The sequence below is a fragment of the Engraulis encrasicolus genome, chromosome 1, assembly GCF_034702125.1.
Source record: "Engraulis encrasicolus isolate BLACKSEA-1 chromosome 1, IST_EnEncr_1.0, whole genome shotgun sequence".
NCBI classification, from domain to species: domain Eukaryota; kingdom Metazoa; phylum Chordata; class Actinopteri; order Clupeiformes; family Engraulidae; genus Engraulis; species Engraulis encrasicolus.
Window position 1 is genome coordinate 39,174,983 of NC_085857.1, and position 23,888 is coordinate 39,198,870.

General features: G+C 43.9%; 2 protein-coding genes across 4 annotated transcripts in view; one reads left to right on the forward strand and one right to left on the reverse strand.

Annotated features, from left to right (window-relative positions):
* Positions 1 to 23,888, reverse strand: part of ntn1a (netrin 1a) — a 147,045-nt gene that overhangs the window by 122,685 nt on the left and 472 nt on the right. For 2 of the 3 annotated variants that reach the window (XM_063201918.1, XM_063201902.1), the window contains exons 1-2: positions 9,371 to 9,506; positions 8,012 to 9,084 (exon numbers count right to left, since the gene is read on the reverse strand). In XM_063201918.1, the coding sequence (XP_063057988.1) occupies positions 8,012 to 9,026 (1,015 nt within the window). In that variant the 5' untranslated portion in view covers positions 9,027 to 9,084; positions 9,371 to 9,506. Of the gene's footprint in view, positions 1 to 8,011; positions 9,085 to 9,370; positions 9,507 to 23,888 lie in introns of those variants that run through there. The other variant, XM_063201909.1, reaches the window with a different exon arrangement.
* Positions 13,633 to 23,888, forward strand: part of pik3r5 (phosphoinositide-3-kinase, regulatory subunit 5) — a 57,345-nt gene continuing 47,089 nt past the window's right edge. The window contains exon 1 of the mRNA XM_063201873.1: positions 13,633 to 13,904. The gene's annotated coding sequence lies outside the window, so the exon portion shown is untranslated. The remainder of the gene's footprint in view (positions 13,905 to 23,888) is intronic.

Genomic DNA, 23,888 nt, shown 5'->3' on the forward strand with positions numbered 1-23,888 from the left:
AAGACTTAAAACACACAGGCATGCATACACACACACGCACGCACATACGCACGCACGCACGCACGCACACACACACACACACACACACACACACACACACCAAGGCCTATGTCTCTACAACAGGGCCCAGTGTTGATGTATGGTATCGTCTTAAAGTAAACACACTAAAGCCTCTTGTCTCGGTGACTTAGAAGCAAATGCCATCACCTTCAGACATCAAAAGTTGGAAACATTTTTTGCCAAAGCCCGAAACAAGCCTTTATTCATTCCACTGGATGTTTTTTTAAATGCACAAACTGGCATCATCACACACCTCTCAGGTTATGATTCAATATCAAATCAAAGATTGAAGCTGAATATATTTTTGTCAAAGCCTGAAACAACAGGGTTTCCCCCAGCACTTAATTGCTAAGGTGGCCACCTTGACAAGAAACACCTAGCACCAGGTCCCCTGAAAAGAAAAATATTTCATGTTGTAAATGTAATTTCTCAAGTCGCTTAACCAAAAAGTATATACTTTCAAGTTAACGGCCCACCACCTTGACTAACAAAACATCGGTGGGAAACACTGAACACGGCTTTATTTATTCAATTAGCTGCATTATTTTATTACATGTTGTGGTACCTGCTCCAGATTATGATTCATTAATGAATCAAAGGTCAAAGTATTGAAGAGGCTTGAAACAAGCCTTTGTCATTTGACCGTCTCGTTTTTAATTCTCCAAGTGGCCCGCACCACACACACACTGCATCACGCTATGATTCAATATCGAACTGGAGGCCCATATGCAATATAGGCAGCAGTGCACGAGAGATGAGACACACCCCCACTATCCCAGAAGCCATTGCATTAAGGTATAAGGGTCCCATCTGATGCTCTACGTGCATCAATATCTTAAATGTGCATCAAAGTGTATTCAGGAAACCCAACCCCCACTTCACTTTAAATCAGGAAAAAACTAATCAGTGAAGTGCACTTCCAAGACACAAAACAACTACTACGTACAACGCTTTGCACTCCTGTGTATTGATTCAGCACATGTACGTTTGTCGACTACCAAATGACGCCCGTCATTGCCTCTGTAGGACACTTGTGGTATGTTTTTTTTACACACACACACACACACACACACACACACACACACACACACACACACACACACACACACACACACACACACACACATGCATGTACTGTACACACACTGCAAGACACACATACGCTTGAGATACACACAAAGCAAGACAATCACATGCTCGTGACACACACACACACACACACACACACACACACACACACACACACACACACATAAGCATGTACACACACACGGCAAGACACACATACGCTTGAGATACACACAAAGCAAGACAATCACATGCTCGTGACCCACCACACACAAACAAAACCGCACACACGCACACGCACACACGCATACACACACACAGGGTCATGGAATGGCATGCCACCGCACATATGACAGAACGTAGGATGGGACAACAGTGGCTTGATTTAAGGACACCCACGGTTCTCTAGACAGTGATTCTCAAACGGTGTGTGTTACACACACAAACACAAACTCGCACTGTATTGTTCATTTGGCAGAGGTGGGCCGCAAACATTTGTGAACATTTCAAGTGGGCCCAAAGTTGGAAAATGTTGTCAATCCCTGCCTCTAGAGACAAGTCCGACAGACGGACAACGATGCGTCCAAACGGACAGATATGATCCCAAGAGTTCACGAATAGCAAAAACGTTTCATATTTCAGTTGTTTATTATGATTTTGAAGCAGTTTTCAATCATTGGGAAAACGCGTCACGGCGGACGGACCACAAATGGACAAAGCCTCATATAGAGATGCGTGGACGGATCTAAAAGCAGTAGCTGATGCAGTAGCCTATTTTTTTTAGGTCTGGCACACTGTGAAGTCTACATGCTTTAAGTGATGAGATGGTCATACATGTATGCACATTCTGAAAGCAGGTGCAGAAAAAAAGACCACTTGTGAATATTGTATATGATTTCTCACACTTGCCCCCACTCTATCATTTTGTTTTATGGGTGAATGAAGTCTTGTGTAGTAACAGACATCAGGGTGGTGCAACTGTATGGATTAAATTATTATAATTATTATTGTACTTAGTTAGGATTATCTAAGGAGCATATCCATGAATTACCAGTTACTTATGAATTTGTTAGCATTAACTGTGCTTGTACCTCCAACGTCTGAGACCAAATGAACGTAATTCACCCTCATATGTATACTTTGTAATGGCCAGACATCCACAGACACACATCGCCTGCTTAACCACCCCCACCACTATAATGATCAACTTCACCCACACAGACCGACACAAAGGCCGTTGGGCCATGTAAGGAGCCATCTCTCTATCTGGGTAGCCCTTTTCTTCAGCTGCTGGTGGGGTGGTTGGAGCTTTCTTGGGAGTGTGGGTGCTTAAGCACAGACCAGACCACCCTCCTACCACCACCACTCCCATCAACGCCCCGAAAACCCCTAACATACACACACACACACACACACCATGCAAACACATGCATGCACACACACACACACACACACACACACACACACACACACACACACACACCATGCAAACACATGCATGCACACACACACACAACAGTAGAAGCACACAAAGGGACTACACATGCATACACATGCACACATATAGTACATATTCATACACACAAACATACAGACATACAGACATACAAACGCATGCACGCAAACACACACACACACACACACACACACCTGCATACAGGCAAATATACTGTACTCGCTCTCTCTCAAACACACACACACACCCGCATACACACACACCTTCTCTCCCTTCCTCTTCCTTGCTCTCTCTCTCTCTCTCTCTCTCTCTATCTCTCTCTCTCTCTATCTCTCAGCCACACATTGCTCGGGCTGCAGAGAACACGGCTAAGGAACGCACAAGTAAGAGGGTTTTTTTTCAAAGGTTGCGAGATCTGGTCATGTTGTAAAGCATCTTCTCGTGGAGAAAATGTAATAGTGGGGGGTGCCAGAACTCATGCTCTCCTAGGGCCCCAAATAAACCAGAACCGGCCCTGGTTGACGGCCTCTCTACTCTACTGCTGTGTCTTGGTGGCGGGCTCGGGCTGCAGAGGCGCAAGAGAACACGGCTAAAGGTCAGATTAGACTTCAGCAACTGCGAGCGTGAAAAGTCGCGTGGGAGTGGCCACGAACCAATTTTGTATTCATGCATCTGCGAGCTCTGCGAGGTCCGAGGTCTCGTTGCCAGCCACATTTGAAATTGCGCGATTAGGCTACTTTCACTACATTGTAAGCACTGCGGTCATTATTAAGCAATGTTGCTTTCTATCCCGGTTAGCTAGGTATTTTCACACAAATTGCAAAGGCAATGCAGTGGTATCATTATTTGACATACCCAGTCTGTTTTCACGAGCAGAAAATGCAAGCATGTAAAGACAGTTGATTCTGCCGATGTGTGTTTACATTCGGTGGAGGAACGGTAGTAAAACCGCAGGCATTGTGCCACGAGTGTTCAACTGATGCATTGTTTGTTACTTAGCTTAGCTTCGTGTATTTACACACATTTACACACAAGGCATTAATAAAGTTTTTAACAGAATACAGCTCTGCTCTCGCAAACTACTGCCATTGCGCTGCCACAAGAACAGAACAAGGAAGTAGCGAGACGACCAATCATAGTGCCTTTTTGTCTGCGTACTCCGCGTCCGTCCGACGGATAGTTAGAATTTTTTCGAGGCGCTAGACGACGGGCGCAGAGCCTCTGAGAGGGGGGCGTGGCCTCGCATAGACAGAAAACGGACGGACGCAGATTCTATGCGAGCGAAGCATAAATCTAGCTTAAGGAATGCGGCGCAGTGCAGAGAGAGCTGCCTGCCTCCGCTGACAACATGATGAATGCACTGACTGACAGTCCTTTGTGGCCCGTTCACACACACACACACACACACACACACACACACACACACGCACGCACGCACACACACGCACACACACACACACACACACACACACACACAGGCAGACATGCACACACATATTTAGGCATATACGCACACGTGCAATGCACACACATGCATATTTAGGCATGGACACACACACACACACACACACACACACACACAAAGACAGGTCTGGTAAAAATAAAGTGTCAAGGATACCGGGGGAAACAATTCATTCCTACACAGTTAGACAAGTTGTGTCTAAACTGGTCTTCTCTGGATGTCTGTGCAAGTGCAACACCAGGCCACGTTAAAGGCAACCCTGGCCAGCTAATTGGAGATGGATGTACGTACGGGGTGAAGGACACAGCGCGCCTATTTTAGCGAGAGGCAATGCCATAGCAGGGGTGCATTTCTGGAAAGCGTAGTTGCTAACTATGTTAGCTACTTTGTTGGTTGCAATGCAATTTCCCATTGGCAACTACCTAAGTTGCTAACAGCTAACAACTACGCTCTCCAGAAATGCACCCCAGTAGGGAGAGCGGTCATTGAAGCATGTTTCATGTCCCCCCGCACTGTACAGTTGAAGTGATACTCAGGGATTTTAGGCATAGGACCTGATTTCGTAGTTAGTCGGAATCTTGTAGACATGTGGAGATACTTTTTTTGATAATCCTTCCAAGCAGTCGCTTGGTCGCTGGTGCTCGGCTAGCACAAGTGAACGGCTCTTTGGTAGCCTCTCAATAAAACGGTTTTATATCCAGTCCACAAAGCACAAGAATGACAATTATTATGCCAGACTCTCGATGTAAGTGTGTAATTACAAGTGAGTCTACAAGACTCTGTCTGACCACTTAGGAAATCATGTCCTATGTCGAAAATCCTAGAGTATCATGTGGAGACTGATCCACATAACATTTTAGTTAGTCAAGGTGGGTTGAGGGATAGATTGTATTAGGCATATGACTATCACCATTGAAACGCTATACTGCATAGTATCTTGTGAAATATATGACACCCCCTACCCAAAAAAACTAACAAACAAACATAATAATAATAGGATCACAAAAATAATATTTCTATTCATAACGCAACAAAGAAATTACATTTACAATTTTTTTAAATGTATTTTTTCAGGGGACCTAGTCAAGGAGGGCCTCCTGAACTATATGAACTATGCCGGGGGAAACCCTGATATTTGACTCACCAGCTCTACCTGGTAACTTCAGCATAAGGAAAGCATTTCATGATTCCCCCCACACCACCTTATGAAGATCTAGCCATCGAAAGCCGGCCATCTCAAATAAAGACGTTTGCACAAAGATCCAAAGAGTGCAGAATTATTCATATGCTTCTCTCAATTGCCTCATTGGACTGGTCAAAAACGTCACGTAAACCCAGAACTCAAAATATATTCACACAAAAAAACAAGTAGTAGTCCTGTCTCTTTTTTGCAACAACTGCAGCCCTCAATCTTTCTTTTACACCTGTGTCAATGGCAGACTTTATGCATATACACGTAACAAAAATATATTCACCAACAAGTAGTGGTCTATTCACTATTTGTAACAACTGCTGTCCTCAATCAGCAACCCTTACACCTAAATGTATGTGAAAAAGCAAACAGACAAACACAAAGTTAGTTAAAAAACGAAAAACACCTGTGCTACGTCCAAACACTTTTGTCATTTCACACACACACATACACACACACACACACACACACACACACACACACACACACACACACACACACACACACACACACACACACACACACACACACACACACTGGGATATGGAACAGGGTTGAACAAATAAACCCTCTGGTGTTCAGCTAGTCTCAGCCACCACAACTCTGGGACACCAGCTGCATGCACTGTGGTGGCTCCTGTAACTCTGGGCACTGGTTGTAAAGCAAAACTCCAGACCTGCGGTCGTACTTGCTTTCGCTAATGCATTTAAGCCCTTGACCAAAGTCAGGTAACAGAGTGGAATGCATTACTCAAGCCCTGTTCCCCGCACTGCCTCACTGGTAACATGACCATGGTTAAGGATGATGCAGGTTGAGGTGGTACAGACAGTCACACAGACCACCACATAGGATCAAACAGTGGCTAGAAACCCACCTAGCCAACAGAAATGTATGTGCCATACAATTTAACTTATTATTTAATTTTTTACAAAATTGTAAAAAAAAAAAAAAAAAAGACTGCGTACATCTGTTGAGACAATATGATCTGTAGAACGGGGGGAATCTCATTCATGATGCGTGCTTAACTGTGCGTATTTGCTGGATATCCAGGACATTGTCTTTTTTTCTCATTAAATAAACTGCACGTGTAGAAACAGCACTTAACACCAACTGGAATGAATTTGAGCGCGCCGTTTCCATCTCTGTGGTCGGAAAATGTGCGGGGCTCTGCGGAGGATTCTTAACTTCCTGCATTTTCAGCACGGGACTATCTTGATCTCGTTTCGCCTCTGTGTGGTTTGGCAGGAATATAAACATGCAGTAATACCTCCGAATAAGGCTTTTAACACCGACTGTGAAATACAGTATTTCATTTTAAAGTCACCGACGAATTATCTTCTCCTCTTCAGATTTATATTACAGTCGCTACAACATATTCTATTTCGTTGGGGATAAGCCACTTTCCCCTCAGTATTTTGTTTTATTTCACAACATAAAATCGCCACCATAGTCATTGTAAAATACGCAACTGATTTTACGTGCATTGTAACTGATTCTTCAGAACATTGGTGTTTGTGAACATAATTACCGGTAGCTAATAATTAAATGCGAATATTCCACAACAAAATAATTATTTCGGTCAATGACGGGCCCCTTCCAAACCTTAAACCTCTATTCAAACACCCCTTAAACAACAGCGATGCCATGTGACGGGAATAAATGTGTGTCGAATCAAACTCATGGATAGGCTTTCTGGCCACAGTCGCCTCGTGTGGAGGAATTCCACTATAAACATTATCACGCAGTGAAATCTGCGGCTTAGAAATACTTTCTACAACTTTGAGTCGCTCCTCAAAAATCAAACTGCATCACATTGCAAACTGCACATTAAAGATTTACACAATTGTGATGTGAACAATACAATTGTTGACGCTTGTCACCTCCTTTACGCACTGGAAATTCTGATATTACGCATGGTGTAAATTTGAGATGCGGGATGATTACAATGAACGTCTGACACCCTTACCACACACATCACAAATTTGCCAAATTAATTTAGATATTTGCCACAAAAAAAGGAAACCTACTGCCGTCTGACAATTATAATAGCACCAAGTTACACTCTCACAATATATAAAGAATATAAACGCAATGCTTTTCAATAGGGCCTACACAAACATCTGATCCGCCGTTATCTCCTCTGACAGAGGTAATTTCTTCCTGGTGAACAATAAATAGAGTAGACTATTTTCAAGCACTGCGGTCCAGTGGATTTATGTTTAATCGCATAATAGCCAGAGACCATATTTGAGTAGATAAAAACACCCACATGGGCCTACATCGTTACTTGCGTGTAGTTCAGTTGCAGATAATAAACGAATAGACCATTAGCCTATATGTGAATGTTTAACACTCGCCTCTTATCTGGTCTTATGTAGCCTATTGATTGCTCGTAAAATAGACTTGAACAATTAAGCTGGACGGTATTTCCAGCACGTATTCCCTCACTTTATGGTACATTTGGAACGATACAACAGTGATAAGTGCGGGTTAATGCGTTGTGTTTGACATTCCAATTACTTTATGGATCAAGACAGTAAGAAAAAAAATCTGGCAAAAGGTATGCAGAAGAGACTACGGTAGCCTATATCCAAACAACTTCACCCACATGCAAACATACAGTTTAACACTAAGGTGAGGTCGCGTTCATGAAGTGTCTGACCAACTGTTGTTCTTTCTTAGCACGTGGTGGTGTGGGTACCGTGTGCGAATTTCATTCAGCGAGCATTTGGTACACTTTTACAGTATGAGGGAGGGGGGCAGGCAAACTTACCGACACACTCATTCGCCTCCCTGGCTGTCGCTCTTTGCCATGGACGGTCATAGTGGAACGGCTTGCATCTGTCGCATTCCGGACCTGCGGTGTTGTGTTTGCACTCGCACACCAAATTCCCATCCCTGTCTTTTACGCACCGGGACGCGTGCCCGTTACATTTGCAGCGGCCGCCGACTTGCAGATCTGACACGGAGTAGAAATAAGAGTCCCGTGCCAGCTCGGAATCATCCTCGTTCTCGTCCCCAAAAGTGTGCAGCCGGCTGAATGTCACTTTGATGTCGGTGGCCGTTACCCAGTCCTGCAGCACCGGGGAGTTGTCAAAGTCGTGCGCCGACGGGCGTCCGTCCAAGGTGCTGAAGGCGATGAGACCGCCGGAGAGCGGGTGCATGTCCGTGTGGGAATCGGTGCAAATCGCCTCTTGTTCGTTCTGCTTAGTGATGGTGGCCTTGTTCGGTTTGTTGTACATTTTCCGACAGGACGTGGAGTAGAACTGGAACGGGACCCATGTTTTGCCGTAGTCCATTGACTTATAAATCACCATGGATTCGGGTCTCGGCGAGCAGAACTGCAAACTGACATAGGTCACCTCGAATTTCTTGCTTAGCGATAGGGTTAGGGTAACATTTTGGGGATACTGGATGAAATTTTCAGACTGCCAGCAAGTCAGGTTGTGAGGGTTGTTTAAGTCCGTTAGATAGGAGGGCGGGTGGTGTTTCTTGGGATCGGACGCGTCGCAGATGTGGCAATTCCTGTTTCGCTCGTCACCTTTCTCGGTCACCACGCAGTACCGACCGGCGGGTTTGCCACAAGCACTGGAAACCTTCACCTCCTTCCCGAACGCTGAGTTCACGAAATCGGGGATGCATCGTCTCGGGTTGCCGCTCTCGTCGTAACACGGGTCCGGTGGGGACGTCTGCGCGGCGAACATGCTCATCCCGTATCCTCCAAACACACCTTGCACCAAGCACGAAAAAGTCACCAAAGTGACACAGGCATCCAAAATCCTCAACATTGTGGTAATCCGTCTTCTTCCGTTATCCTCGCCGCTGAAATGCGCGCACTGCCGTTCCCTGCCAGACAGAAACACGCATAACTTAATTTGTCACTGCAGACGACACACATGATGACAATGTCCTGCTACCCACATCTTAAAGTTTAATATTTCACAGAGCTACACAAGAAGTGTATTATCATGAATGGGGGAAAACGCATGATTTAACACATTTTACACTATTTCACAAATTAATATTGCCCAACACTGTCACATGTATATGAATTGTCAAGAAACACCATGCAGATGACAAACGAAATTAATCGTCTCACGACGTGTGAAAATCTCCACATAGGACACTGTACCTCGGTAGAACAATTCAGTTGGCCTGAAAAGTCATAAAATGATCTGCTTGCTTCCGATGTCTGCCGGTTGGTTGACTGGTTGGGCTGTCGTTGAGCTTTTGTGTTCTTGTTTGTTGCTTGAAAGCCGGAGGCAAAACCCCAGCAGATATAAGAGGGGGGCTTCAGTCTCTCTCTCTCTCTCTCTCTCTCTCTCTCTCTCTCTCTCTCTCTCTCTCTCTCTCTCTCTCTAGCTCTCCGCGTGTGCGTACTGTTGCGCGCGCTGCACTGAGAGTCTGCCGCACTTGCTTTCTGTATGGAAAGTGAAGGACGTCTTCGCGCTGCTTGCGAAGCTCGAGGTCATCCCGAGAAGTGTCACTGAGCGCGTAAAAATGGGGTGAACAACGACATCCACTGGTAGCATATCAATAGACAGATTAAGGTAATTAATTAGAGAACTGGCATGGGAGAGGGGAAGGCGCCACAAAAGTTCAGCCTGCCATTCACCCAACATTTTTTTCATGTAGACTGATATTAAGCAACACCAACAGTGTAATTTAAATAGATAATAACTATATGTAAACAAATTTGGGTTTATTGTACGAAGCAACGTTTACTCAGCTGTATCTAAATGGCGACACGGTATGTCATGTATTATTGTAGGAATTTGAACGGAATTGTCAAGGCGTTTGGTAATGTTACCAAATTCAAATTAGGGAATTGGACTACGGAATTAGAACTTGAGCACATGGGATGAGAGGGCCCTATTTGTTAGATTGGGCAACTTAAGTAGCATAAAAGCCTATGTGGAATTAATGTATCAATAGACCAACAGGCTACATCTGTCGTGTACTGTTAAAATAGGCCTACCGAATAAAGAAAATTGCGACTATATGTGTTGCCAGGCAGCTCCACAGAAGGTAGCCCCTATAGGGAGCGACAACCGGTAGATGCGCGCGAGTGTATATCTCTTCTTTGAAAGCCGGGCCGACATCAGATGCAACGATGTTCCCGCTCCTTCATCATCACGCCTCCAATCATAAGGTGCACCGTTTATGTGCCGCGTGATAAAAGTAAGCCCAGTGGCGTAGTCTACGTAGAACGCAATAGGCCTAGGCCTATACGCAGTATACCCACTTCAAAATTTCAGGGATTTCAGTATACCCACTTAGAATTTATCGATCCATTATTTAGAATAGCACATATATACAGTATACTCACTGCTAGACTAGACCACTGAGTAGACCACTAGTGGTAGACTACACCACTGAGTAAGCCTCCACCTAAGTTCCCAAAATAAACTACGGTATAGTGAAGACACAAATTGGTGAAACAGATCAACACGAGTGCGCCATCCCCTACTTGCCGTGGCTGTCATGACCCTGGAGTAGGCCTATACTTTGATTAAACTATGTGTCTGTCAGCTCACATACTGTATACATACACAAATACAAAACGTACACAAACAGCCCAATACACAATATTGTACATTACAGTAAAAAATATAGCACAGCAATGAGTACAGCAATCAGCCTTACAGCAGTGCATTCTCTCTCTCTCTCTCTCTCTCTCTCTCTCTCTCTCTCTCTCTCTCTCTCTCTCTCTCTCTCTCTCTCTCTCTCTCTCTCTCTCTCTCTCTCTCACACACACACACACACACACACACAGTATGCAGCAACTTGAGGTTGATTTATTTCGCTAGATGGCAGCATTACGCTAAAAAAATGTTTTACTTGAGCGCGCATGATGTCAATGTTTCTTATGACAATCTAATCATGAAATGCTTTACGTGAGTGTTCAATATTGTTGTATTTTGTATGCATTTTACAAGTGTTTAGCTTGTTATTAATTTGACCAGAAATTACCTACTGATTGTGAGCATATATACATCAGATTTTCTCTCAAATTAAGAAGTTCTGTATACCTAAGTTTAAAAACAAGTTTTTGACTTGATCCTTGTTTTAACTAGGCCTAGTTTTAGCCTTACCAGATCAAACGGGATAAGTCAATGTATTTATCAATAAGTAAAATTCAATATCAATAAAAGTTGAAAAAATAAACAGCACAAATAGCAGATAGGCCTACATGTTGTAGGCCTACCCAAGACGAACTGCACCACATCAGTATGAATTCATGTACGAGAGAGAAACAGCGGAGGAGGGGGGAGCTGATGATTAGGGGAGAAGGAAGTGTGACTGGGTAAAAACATGAAATGCAAATTTCATTTCAGTAAACACCATGCCAACTGAGGAAGTAGAGAGTCTGTCCCCTTTTTAAAAGAGAAAAAACATGCTGAGTTTGCAATGTGACAGAGACAGACAAAAAGGAGAAATTAGTGCTGGATGATGATGTATAGGTGAAGTTTTCCAACCCTGCTGAACAACGGGATAAGATAATATACAGCATATACTCTTACAATCTCTGGTTTTAAAGGGACACTGTGTGAGATTTTTAGTTGTTTATTTCCAGAATTCATGCTGCCCATTCACTAATGTTACCTTTTTCATGAATACTTACCACCAGCATCAAATTCTATGTATTCATTATGACTGGAAAAATTGCACTTTTCATAGATGAAAAGGGGGATCTTCTCCATGGTCCGCCATTTCCAAAAATAGCCATGTTTAGCTGCAAAAATGACTGTACTTGGACCATAATAGAAAATATGTGTTTATTACTTAGTAAACTTTCATGTAAAGATCAAATTTGGCAATAGGCAGCCTAGTTTCAATGAGCAGCATAGTTGCAGTACCTTTTTTGACCATTTCCTGCACAGTGTCCCTTTAAGTTGAATAGCTATTTAATGTGGGTGCAACTATATGCCTTTAAAAATACCTGACAAATGTGTTTGTCTTTATGACACAGCTTTCATGTTGAAAATGAAAGACGGTCCATTCGTATTTGCCGAGCAAATGTAAAAATGTAATGAGACTTTGTACTAATCTTCATTGTCACTTTACACAGTAAGGGTGGCCCATGCAGAATTTTTATGTGGGATCTGCATTTTCATTTAAAGTACTGTAGGTTTCGAGACCAACAATTCGAGTTTTCAAATTCAAAAGGACTATTCTATATAGAATATATGAAAAACGAATCCCATCTCTAGAGGGGGTGGGCGACAGGTGCAGTATGTTGGGTCCTCGTTACAATGGGATGGGAGGGGGGGTTAGGGTCACTAGGTCTAATCCGCACAAGAACGATTTCGAGTGAATCCGATATTTTTGCTTATCGTTTGGGCCTCCCGTCCACATGGCACTGGCGTTTTGGGTACCCCCAAGAACGATATTTTTTTGAGAACAGGTTCCAGAGTGGAAAGATCTGGCAACGTGGCCGTTGTCATCTGGACGAGTCTAGGGGAGTAGAACGGATTTGTTTGCTTGCTGTGCTGAGAGACAGACAGAATATAGTATGCCTTTTATTGTCACTATACACATGTACTTACAAGTTACACTATAAACATTCACAATGACATTGAGCTCACTCATTTCAGTGCCAACATTAATATACTGTATATATAGTGTATATTATACACACACACACACAAATGCGCCCAGATATACACTCTCTCTCTCTCTCTCTCTCTCTCTCTCTCTCTCTCTCTCTCTCTCTCTCTCTCTCTCTCTCTCTCTCTCTCTCTCTCTCTCTCACACACACACACACACACACACACACACACACACACACACACACACACACACACACACACACACACACACACACACACAAGCTATTGGCAAGCTTGGCTGTCCAACTTACTTACAATGACCATTCATTGAGGTCTAAGCAGTGAAACATATTCAGTCATTGGAAACTATTGGCAACACATGCGTCATTTTGATAACTCACAGTCTCCTCTGACTTAACTATAAAGAAGAAGTTCAAACACCTACACAGTAAAACTACAGTGTTAATTCAACACTTAGAGAGTACTCTGGGAACACATACACTGTAGAAGATGTTAAATCGACTCTTTAAGTGCTGAATTAGACACACTGCATGTGTACGCATGTACCCATAAGAGGCCCCTCACGACTAATTCATAAAAATAACACAAACAGGAGAGAGAGACAGAGAGAGAGAGAGAGGGAGAGACAGAGAGAGAGAGAGAGAGAGGGAGAGAGAGACTACTTCCGTCAGCATGTGGGAGTTGACACCCACTCCGCCTCCGCCTCCACCTCCACCTCCACCGCCCCCTCCCCCCTCCCACTCACCCTGACACACACTCACGCTGCGCTCTGCTCTGCTCTGCTCTGCTCTCCAGCCTTCAGTTCCTGTTTTGTCAGAAGAGTTGTGTGTGTGTGTGTGTGTGCGTGTGCAAGAAGACGACCATTGTCTCTCTTGTTGTGAGCATATGTATGCATGTATGTAGAAGGTGTGCATGTGAGTTGGACTGCCCAAGGCACCGCAGTTAAAGGATGTTATCTCGCTGCCCACTTCATTGACTGTGACTTGGATTTTAAAACTTCAGCGGCACTGCGCACTTGAACTTGAAGTTGACAGACGCGTCGTGAGCCGATATGACTGACAGGGGTGATGTACACTAGCCCCCGCGGGTGAGGTGAGTGAGTTGAGTTGCTGGACGTTCACGGCATTTTTCTTTTTGCCAGTGTTCATTCAATGCTTTCAGAGTCACATTTAAAGCTGTTGTAATCGGTCTAACTCTCTGAGTGTTTAATTAACATTGCAATATGTATTGCTGTGCTTGGCTTAATCTTGAACTCATATCAAGGTTGTGTCCAAAAAAAAACAAGTCACAGCTAATGTGGCCAATATTTAACTGTCATTCAACTAAGGTTACAGGCTTTTTTTAATCAATCAACTGATCTTGTTTAAAAGGAGTATATGAATTGAAGACCATGACATGTCAAATCTCACTGCATACACGATCACCTCAAGCATTCAGAGATCGACTAAAAAATAGATATACGCTCTTCTTTGATTCTACCTTAAGAGTTGGAAGTGTATATTTACATTTTGTCTTCCACTGACACCTGCATACATGCGTAACCTGACTTAACCACAGTTCTGTAGCCTATGCAAACTGAGACAAAGAGAGAGGTGAGCTCATTGTGTTGGAGGGTGTCATAGTAATCAAGCTTCACAAGACTACAATGGGGAGACTGTTGGCAGCGATCTCCAAAATTGTGTCATGATTTTCTGCCTTTGCCAAAGGCTACTGTACTTCACCAATATAGGTCAAGAAGTGCACCGCAGTGTCGAGCCAGAACATCTCCTATTCTTAATCAATCGGTAATGGCAATGCCATAGATCTGACAAAAAAACGCTGACATATACAGTATGTAGCAGATGCAATTTCACAACATATATTTAAGAATTGTCTTTTTAAAATATCATCCGGTGCTCTAACTCATGGGGGCGATGAGAGATGATTCCAAGATGGGGAGATGGGGGGTGTCATACTCAGGACACAATGCTTCAGTAATACTGTAGCAATCACCATGATGTTATTGGGAGGGGTTATATGGACTGAATCTGATTACTGGGTTACAAGCCTGGGTTCAGGTGATTTGATACATGACCAGTTTTCAACATGGACGTTTAAAAATCCACCCTATATTGTTCAAAGCCCATGGGGTATGACATGGCATGGTCATACGTAACTGAATGTCATGGTGGAAATGGGATGGGAAGACAAAGAGAGGGCACGGGTCATTGGTTGGGGTTTAGTGTCTTAATACAGTTCAACAGAATCCCAAATCAGGTGAAGGAAACGTGATAAGACGTTCATTCAGTTGTCAACATGGACTGGCATTGATTTGAGGGTGGTAAAGGTTTGAAACCCAGACTTCTCTCAAAGTCCACAGGGTATGACACTGCAGCACAGTCACAGCTGAATGTCGTGGTGGAAGTGCCGGGTAGACAGAGGACAGTGGGCATATGCCTGCTGCCTGCATGTGTTGTAGGGTTGGTTGGTGGTGTCTTACAGTTGATGACAATGCCAAATTGATTCAGTTTGCACCATGGACAGACATTTACGGTAGGTAAACCTTTGGAATTCTGACTTCTGTCCAAGGGCATGAGGGGTATGGCACAGCTGAATAGCCCAGCCAGGGCTGCTGACAGCTTTTGCTGGGCCCGGGACAAAGTAATCTGAAAGGGCCCCCCTACCCAATACATACAGTATAATGTAATGAGGAAACAATTCTAGGCCCCCTTTCTCCCTAGGCCCGAGACTACTGACCCTTTTGCCCCCCTTGTGTCGGCATCCCTGGTCACAGCTGAAATGTCACGGTGGAAGTGTGACGGGCAAACGAAGACAGTGGGCATATGCCTGCTGCCTGCATGTGTTGCAGGGTTGGTTGGTTGTAGAGGTGTAAATGATAATTGAAATGTATCGATACATCGATGTATCGGCTGGCGATTAAATCGAATCCCATCGTATCGTGGGGCATTCATAAGTATCAAAAATAATTGAATCGCTGGCCCCTGTCCAATGCCCTAGCTCCATAACATAATAGAAGTGGAAAAGAAATTGGAAAAAATCTAATCGAATCGTATCGTATCGTATCGTGGGGTATTCTAGTATCGAAAATAATCGAATCCCTGCTTTAAGAAATCGATACCGTATCGTCATGGAGGCTGTGATTTACACCCCTAGTTTGTTGGTTGGTTGTTGTCTGGTATGGTATGGCATGGTATGGCTCCATGGTGACCAGGCAGCAGGTCGCACCAGCTGTCTCTGCCGCACAGCTGGGCAGGATGTCTGCTTGACGCTCGACGTGAGTCCGCAATGTATGTGTGTGTGTGTGTGTGTGTGTGCGTGCACGCGCGTGTGTGCGTGCACGCGCGTGTGTGCGTGTGTGCGTGCGTGCGTGCGTGCGTCTGTGTGCGCGTGTGTGTGTGTGTGTGTGTGTGTGTGTGTGTGTTGCGAGTGCGTCAGCAACATCTGTGTGTGTATGTGTGTGTGTGTGCATGTGTGTGTACGCGTGTGCATGTGTGTGTGTGTGCGTGTGCATTTGTGTGTCTGTGTGTGTGTGTGTGTGTGTGTGTGTGTGTGTGTGTGTGTGTGTGTGTGTGTGTGTATGTGGTTAGAGTTTGAAGGGCATTTTAAACCATAGGTTATACGATGGGCCATTTTAGACAGTTCACACGCAGGACCGCATTTTTTTTCTCTTTTAAACGAGCAAAACCAGGTGAAAGTGATGTAGGTCTCCATCCTCTTTCCAACCACATTATTCTCATGTGGTAAACTGTACTGCATATGGTAGTCCCCCTTTTATGAGTTGTATGTAGCCAAAGCCAAACCAGGGGTGCATTTCTCAAAAGCGTAGTTGTTAGCTAGTTAGCAACTTGGGTAGTTGCCAATGGGAAATTGCCTCCTTGAAAACAACAAAGTAGCTAATGAAGTTAGCAACTATGGTTTCGAGAAATGCACCCCTGAATGTGTATAATCTAGGACTTACTGTAAATAATAAATATATATGGTAGCAAACAGCAATGTTCAGGGCTATAAATTAACACCAGCCAACCAGCCAAATGCTGGTAAAATTTCATTTTGGCTGTTAGAAAATACCAACTTTTCTACCCTAACCCTAACCCTAGATTTCATCTACTAGCCATTTAGGGCTGTTTAGGGCCCTGGCCAATGTTCCTTAGCCCAAAACACCAGCAAAAGCCAAACACCACCTAAGTTCAACTCATCGCCCCATCATACAGTACATTAAGTTACTATGTACTATGTGTACTCTATGTGTGTGCACCTTAAGATTAATGTCTCAACATTTGAGATTTGAATCTGACTCTCTCCCACATCAGGAACTAACTCACACCATCTATTTGCTTTGCATGCTAAAAGTGGATACAGCAGCAAAATCACATTGGCCTTATAGGAATTTAAATCGGTTTCCACAGCACATCTCAGGCTTGTATGATGTCTACTTCTTCTTTAGTTATTGTGATGGACAACTATTCCAGTAAAGTACAGGGAAGTCGTGGCTATTTTCTGTGTTGATTTAAAATGCTTGTGTACTGCACAGCTGTTTGTGTGCAATGATGATGGCATTTTTTTTACCGGCGAGCTCAAAGACACGACTTCTGCCTTGACTTCTGCTTCTCTATTCATTAAAAAAACAGATTAATTCCTTTTTAATTATGCACATCGTTCCCTGTCAGTGTTTTGGAGCTATCACAATCATGGTTATGACTCGTCACGGCGGTGGTTGTTTCTACATTCCTACCGGTGTCCTGTTGTCAATGAGCGTGGTTAAATGCAAGGAACATTTCAATTTTTAACAGAATGGTGGCAGTATTTGGTTTGCGCGCAAATCATGCTCTGTATTCATTCAGAATGTGGTCGTGTTTTCGGAACGTTCCGGTTGCAGACCGCCGTTTCCCACAACACTATTTCCCAATACTCCAGAAATTGTTTTTGAACCTAACACTGATAATATTCCATTTGAGACCGGAATATGTGTAGGTAGGCTAATTGCAGTCAGTGAGGGCTGGCTGTGGAGTTGAACCACAAACCGCTCCTGAGCCCTAATAGTGTAGTAGGCGTTAAGGTTTGACTTGGGGCTACGGTACCAGTAGCCTGGTTCTCACGCAGACCCTTCGTGCATTTTCGCTCATCCATCTGCGTGAGAACCAGGTTATGGTACCAGACCACTGGTAGCTCATTTTCACATTTCAGCTGTCCATCTCGACAGAACACCAGCAAAAACAAAAAAGATCTCTCAGGATTTCACACGCCCCCCATCCCCCCCACCATCACCTGTTTTGAAGCATTGGTTAGCCACGACATCTGCGGCCTCCGCTGCTCGGCAAGCGAGGTAGACCTCCGTTCATCTCACCTCACCTCATCCTGTTTACCTCTCCCGCCTTCCTCATCTGCAATCTGCAAGGGCTCATCATCTCCATCATCTGCAAAACATGATTGATGTCGTGTGATAAGTCTCTACCAGTAAAATCTCAACTAGTACCGCATACTGTATCTACAGTAGGCCTACATCGTTAACATGATTGAAGACTCATTTCCAGTACATGATTGATGTGCGATACGTAGTGGTGTCAACCATAATCGATTCAGCAATGCAATGCAATGCGAGGCATGGACAATTAAATTCAATGCGGCAAGTTCCAGAATTGATGCGGCAATTTTGTTCAAGTTTCAATTACTTCCGTGGATATTTCAGGAGCAAATGAATGTTAAATTAAATAAAAGCACTTCAAAGCATTGAAAACTGCAAGACTGATACAGAAAACAGCCAATAAAATGTTGCTCAGTATCTGACTACTTGTATTGCCTCATGATGACTGATGAAACATTTGCTTTGCTTTCAGTAGAAATTGAATGCATTGCAATGCATTGAAGAATTGAATCGTATTGAATCGCTACCTCCCGAATCGTAATCGAATCGAATCGTGAGGGCAGTGCCAATGCACACCACTAGTGATACGTCTCTACCAGTAAAATCTCAACTAGTCCTGCATACTATATCTACATGCTTGAAGACTCATCTCCAGTGCTTATCAAGATGATCTGCACAAATCTTTGATGTTTGTAGAGTTGCAACGGTGAAGTCTCAACCCAACATGATCTCCAAAAATTCCGTGCTCCTGGACACGGATGTTAAGGACACAAAATCTGTGTCCAGGAACACGGATTTTGCCAAAATTCCGTGCTCCTGGACACGGAATTATTTTCCGTGATGGACACACAGAAGTGCTCTCTCTATACTCCCATAGCTCTATGTTTCCACAGTCTTGTGTTTTCTCAGGATTTTTCTAATTTCAAATATTTTTTCTCAAAAAACATTTCTTGCTGACAGGTTAGGGTTAGGGATTGTTTTGGTCTGGGCACAGCTAGTTTTCTTTCATTCATTATATGAATTTGATAGCCTATCAACCAACTGGAAATGGTATTTCTCAAAAATATGTCTTTAATGACAGGTTAAGGTTAGGGAATGTTTTGGTCAGGGCACAACTTTTGTTTAGGATTAGCATTTGGTATGTATTTTCTAATGATAGAGTGCTGTGGTAATAGCCTATAGAAAGCACTTCTGTGTGCCCATCACGGAAAACAATTCCGTGTCCAGGAGCATGGAAAACAATTCCGTGTCCAGGAACACGGAATTTTGGCAAAATCCGTGCTCCTGGACACAGATTTCGTGTCCTTAACATCCGTGTCCAGGAGCACAGAATTTTTGGAGATCAGGCTGCTCAACCTCAGGGCTCATACCGTAGTACATCAACATAATGAAAGCGGCCCTGCCGTGGCCAACGATTCCTGGCCCGGGTCCTTTGCCGACCCCTCCCGTATCTCTCCCAATTCGCTGTCCACCTCTCACACTGGCCAATCAAATAAAGTCGAAAAAGACAAAAAAAAATCTTTAACATAATGAAAGCAATAGTTTTGATCAATGGTCTCAGTTTTGCGTCCGTCCTCGCTGTACAGTTGATTTTGTACCATATTTCCTTGACTACACCATGACTGTGCGAAGTCCCTGAAAGTCTCATGGAAAATGCATGATACTGTATGTAATAGGAAGACATATAATATAAGCGCTTCCTATTGTATGCGTTGGTTTTAAGTGCCGTTTCCGCGAAGCCAAATATTTGTTCAAATTCTCCTTCTCCGTTCATTTTCTCCTGTTTAGGTGTAAACACAACAAGTCCATTGTAACAAATTCGTTTTCAGCCCCCTAAATGGGATATTTTAATGCCGGATTTTTGATATATGGATTTTAAAAACTCTGTTCACGTGTAAATGGAAGGCCAAAACCAATGGGCTTTCAAAAATATACGTATACGTGGAAACAGCACCTTATACGGCTGTGTACTTGCTGTAGACTTGGTATGCAGCTGATAAGCTGAGAGGTTGAGAAGAGTCATCTAGTACCCATCAACAATAGCCCTACAAACTTTTGATGTTTGTTAAAGTCAACCAGGGCTCATCTACAGTTCATCGTCTGCAACTATTTATGTGATGTCTGTGAAGTCTCAGAGAACATGATGAAAGCAACAGATATCAGCCCTGTACATGTCCTTACTGTACACACAGTATGTTTGCTTTACATCTACGTAGGATTTGATACGATACGATAACACTTAATTGTCGGTTTCCACTGAAATTTCCACTCGTTTGAGATGGTCATACTGCATGTAACATCACAGGACTATTGCAGATTGGTGCCATGCATGTGGAACAAAGAGCCCCATCAGACAAACAAAGCATGGAGCCTGACCCCCCCTAGTAACCCACACCCGCAGTCACAGATACAGGCAAGATAGGGGACACAGGGGGTCATCTCTATGTTCCCACAGCCCATTGGTCCCGCAGCTTATTCCTGCTGCTCCATGTCCCCACATTTTCAATGTAAGAAATTATTCAAATACACGTAGGTCCTATGTTCCACAATTCCATGTTCCCCCACAAAAAAAGTCTCAGTGATGTGGGACCAATGGGCTGTGGGACCAATGGGCTGTGGGAACATAGACACGCTCCTGGGACACAGACCAATGTACCACTTGGTGTGGCCTGGTACAGTATATGCAGCTGAGAGAGCAGTGAGGTGGTTGTTTTTGTCACTGGAGGCGATTGATGTGAGAATTTGCATGTCTATAGCCACCTGGCCTTCGTGACACTGTGCCAAAGTCCACCGACTACTGTACTGTACTGTGTGTCTGTGTGTAGAATAAGCACTTTGTTTTTAGAGATCCTGTCAGGGTGTCATGGCTGCTGTGTTTGTTTTTATTTCCCCTCGCTCACCCCCCCCCCCCCCCCCCCCCCCCCCCCCCCCCCCCCCCCACTACCTATCATTAATCAAATGACCACAATCACCACGGAAGATAAAACGGAAGGCAAATACCCATTAATAGATTAATATGAAATGAATGAGAAGGTAGGCGTGAATAACGTGAACATAATAATGTGCACAGAACCTAAATGTTTTTGAATAAACAAACATGTAACACCTCGTGGTACACATTACAAAGGCTACGTGACCAGGGCCGTAACTAGACATTTTCAAATACCGAGGTCAAATATTGCAAGCTGTACTACATACTGTACATTTAGAATGTGTTTATTTTCATCAATCACAGCCTTGAGGATAAATGGGGGTGGTGTATACAGACTTTATCCATCATTGTTGATGCTATATCGATTTTCATCATACGAACTGTAGACACATTTTACATTTCTGAAAAAAATACCGAGGACATGACCTCTGTGTCCTCAATGGTAGTTACGGCCATGTACGTGACGAACCCGCTTTATTTGACCCACCTGGCAGAAGAGGAGCCTCTTGGCAGTCGTCATGGAGCAACGTTACGTGAATAAAGCTTCTATTATTATTCTGTTCATGACCACCTCTGCTTTAATTAAACCAGCTTTCTATCTTAGAGCTATAGCCTGGTCCTGACCATCCCATAATACTACCATTTCATTTCGTATCCATTCGTAGTACAGAGCCAAGTCTCTTGGCGGAAGTACGTAGGATGGCGCACAAGGCTATTAAAGATACACCTATCAGTGATGCGCGGGTCGACGAAAAAACAAGACACACCCGACCGCTTTTTTCCCTAGTCCGCCCGCTTGCCCTGCCCGCAAGAAATATTCATGAAAAAATATTGACCCGGCCCGCTTCCCGACCCGCCTTTGAAAATAGTAGCCGTGCGTCTTTATGAACATCCTAGCGTCATTGGCAAAGCACAATCACGTCAATAAAGGTCTTAAAAAAGGAATTTGCGTCAAGAACAAGACGGCTGTGCATTTCAACAGGACATGTTGGATTTTTGAACCCAGGCCATGCAATGAGGACTGCCGACTGTCACCTGTTTATTTCGGTAACATCGTCGTTTGGATACATGGAGAAAATTAATCTGTAGGTTGGTGAGCAGACGGAGCCAGCCGTCAAGTGGATTGCCTCGTAGTCATGGTACGACACAGGAAATGAAAACAAACTCTGTAAGCAACCCATGAGCGCGAAACCATTACAATTGTATAAGAAAATATGTGGGCTATATCCATCACTGCACTGTTTAGAGAGCACCCTCTGTGTTCTTCAAAATGCACTCAATGGTTGCACCTGCTGCACCAGTTGCGCGCAGAAGATATTCGGCCGACGCAGGAGCCTCATTAAGTCTCCTGCAGAGCGCGTGGCACCATCGTAGGTATTCAGCCATATAAACTTTGATCTATTTCGCAAAAAATGTCCCTGTCTGCTAAAGTAAACTATAGCCTATTGGCTAGCCTATAGCCTACTTTAAAATTCGGCATCATTTCAAAGGTCCTGACCGACCGCACCCGACCCGAATTTCATTAAAAATAATATTTCATAACCCGTGCCTGCGGTCGACCGCAGTTAATTGCAAGCGCCCGCTGCTTTCGGGTCAGCCCGCGCATCACTGACACCTATCACGTCTTAATGTTTCTCAACCTTTCCACAGAAAGAGCAATATGGCATCCTCTCATATCAAACCTGAAAATCCCCACTGTAGTTCAAATATGTAGTGCGTGTTATGTAATCTCGCAATGTTGGAAATTTTGTGATTTGGGTCTACACACATTTTTCACATGTGGTTTCCAATACATAGTAGTTTTGGGTAGGGTGCACACATCCAAAAACACTTTTTGTAGGTACCAGACAAAAGTGTCAGATGTTGAAGAAGAGGCCTGCACACTGCCAATAAGCTCCAAAAAAATATAGCCTACCTTATTTGAAAAGCAACGTTTCGATCACCCTGGATCTTCATCAGGCATAACGAAATGTTGCTTTTTAATAAAGTTTATTATTTTGGAGCGTATTGCTTGGTGTGCAGACCTATCTCATTCACCTGTTTTTCAATACATGGCACATCTTTGGTACAATAACATACCACTACACAAAAGCACTTTGCACAGCCCACTGTGCACAAGTAGTGCCGAAATCCCATGATGCCAATGATAAGGCGTCTCGCTTTCCACAGCGTTTGGCCATTGACAAAATCTCCTGGGGTGTCAGGGGAGGCCAAGAGGAAGGCATTGAGCTCCACATTTCCTGCCCAGCGTGGGGAAATGGGCTACTGTTTAATATGAGTGAGTACACTACACTCGCTAACGCCGGCCAATATCACTCCGTGATGAATCTCCCACATCCTTCTGTAACCTGGCACAGCGGAGCGGAGTGGAAAGTAGTGGAGTGGAGTGCAGGGGTTTTGTCGAAATGGGCTGTTTTCTTTTTTCAGACAAGCTACTTCAGTGATGGGCAACTTCGATTCATGAGTTGACAATCCAGTGCTACATCTTCCAAATGACTTGGTTTTACCTGTCCAGAACCCCAGAATCCAGTTTAATTGGACAGGTAAAGGGTGATTTGGAATATGTGGCACTGCATTGTAACAAATGACTCCAGGTTCACTCATCACTGTTAACTCCCAACCCCTGGATTCATGACTTCACAATCCAGTGCCACCCATTCCAAATGACCTGGTTTCACCTGAACATTAGCTGGTTAAACCGGACAGGTAAAATCAGGTTATTTGGAATATGTGGCATTGGATTGTATCGAATGAATCCAGTTCACCCATCACTGGTAACTCC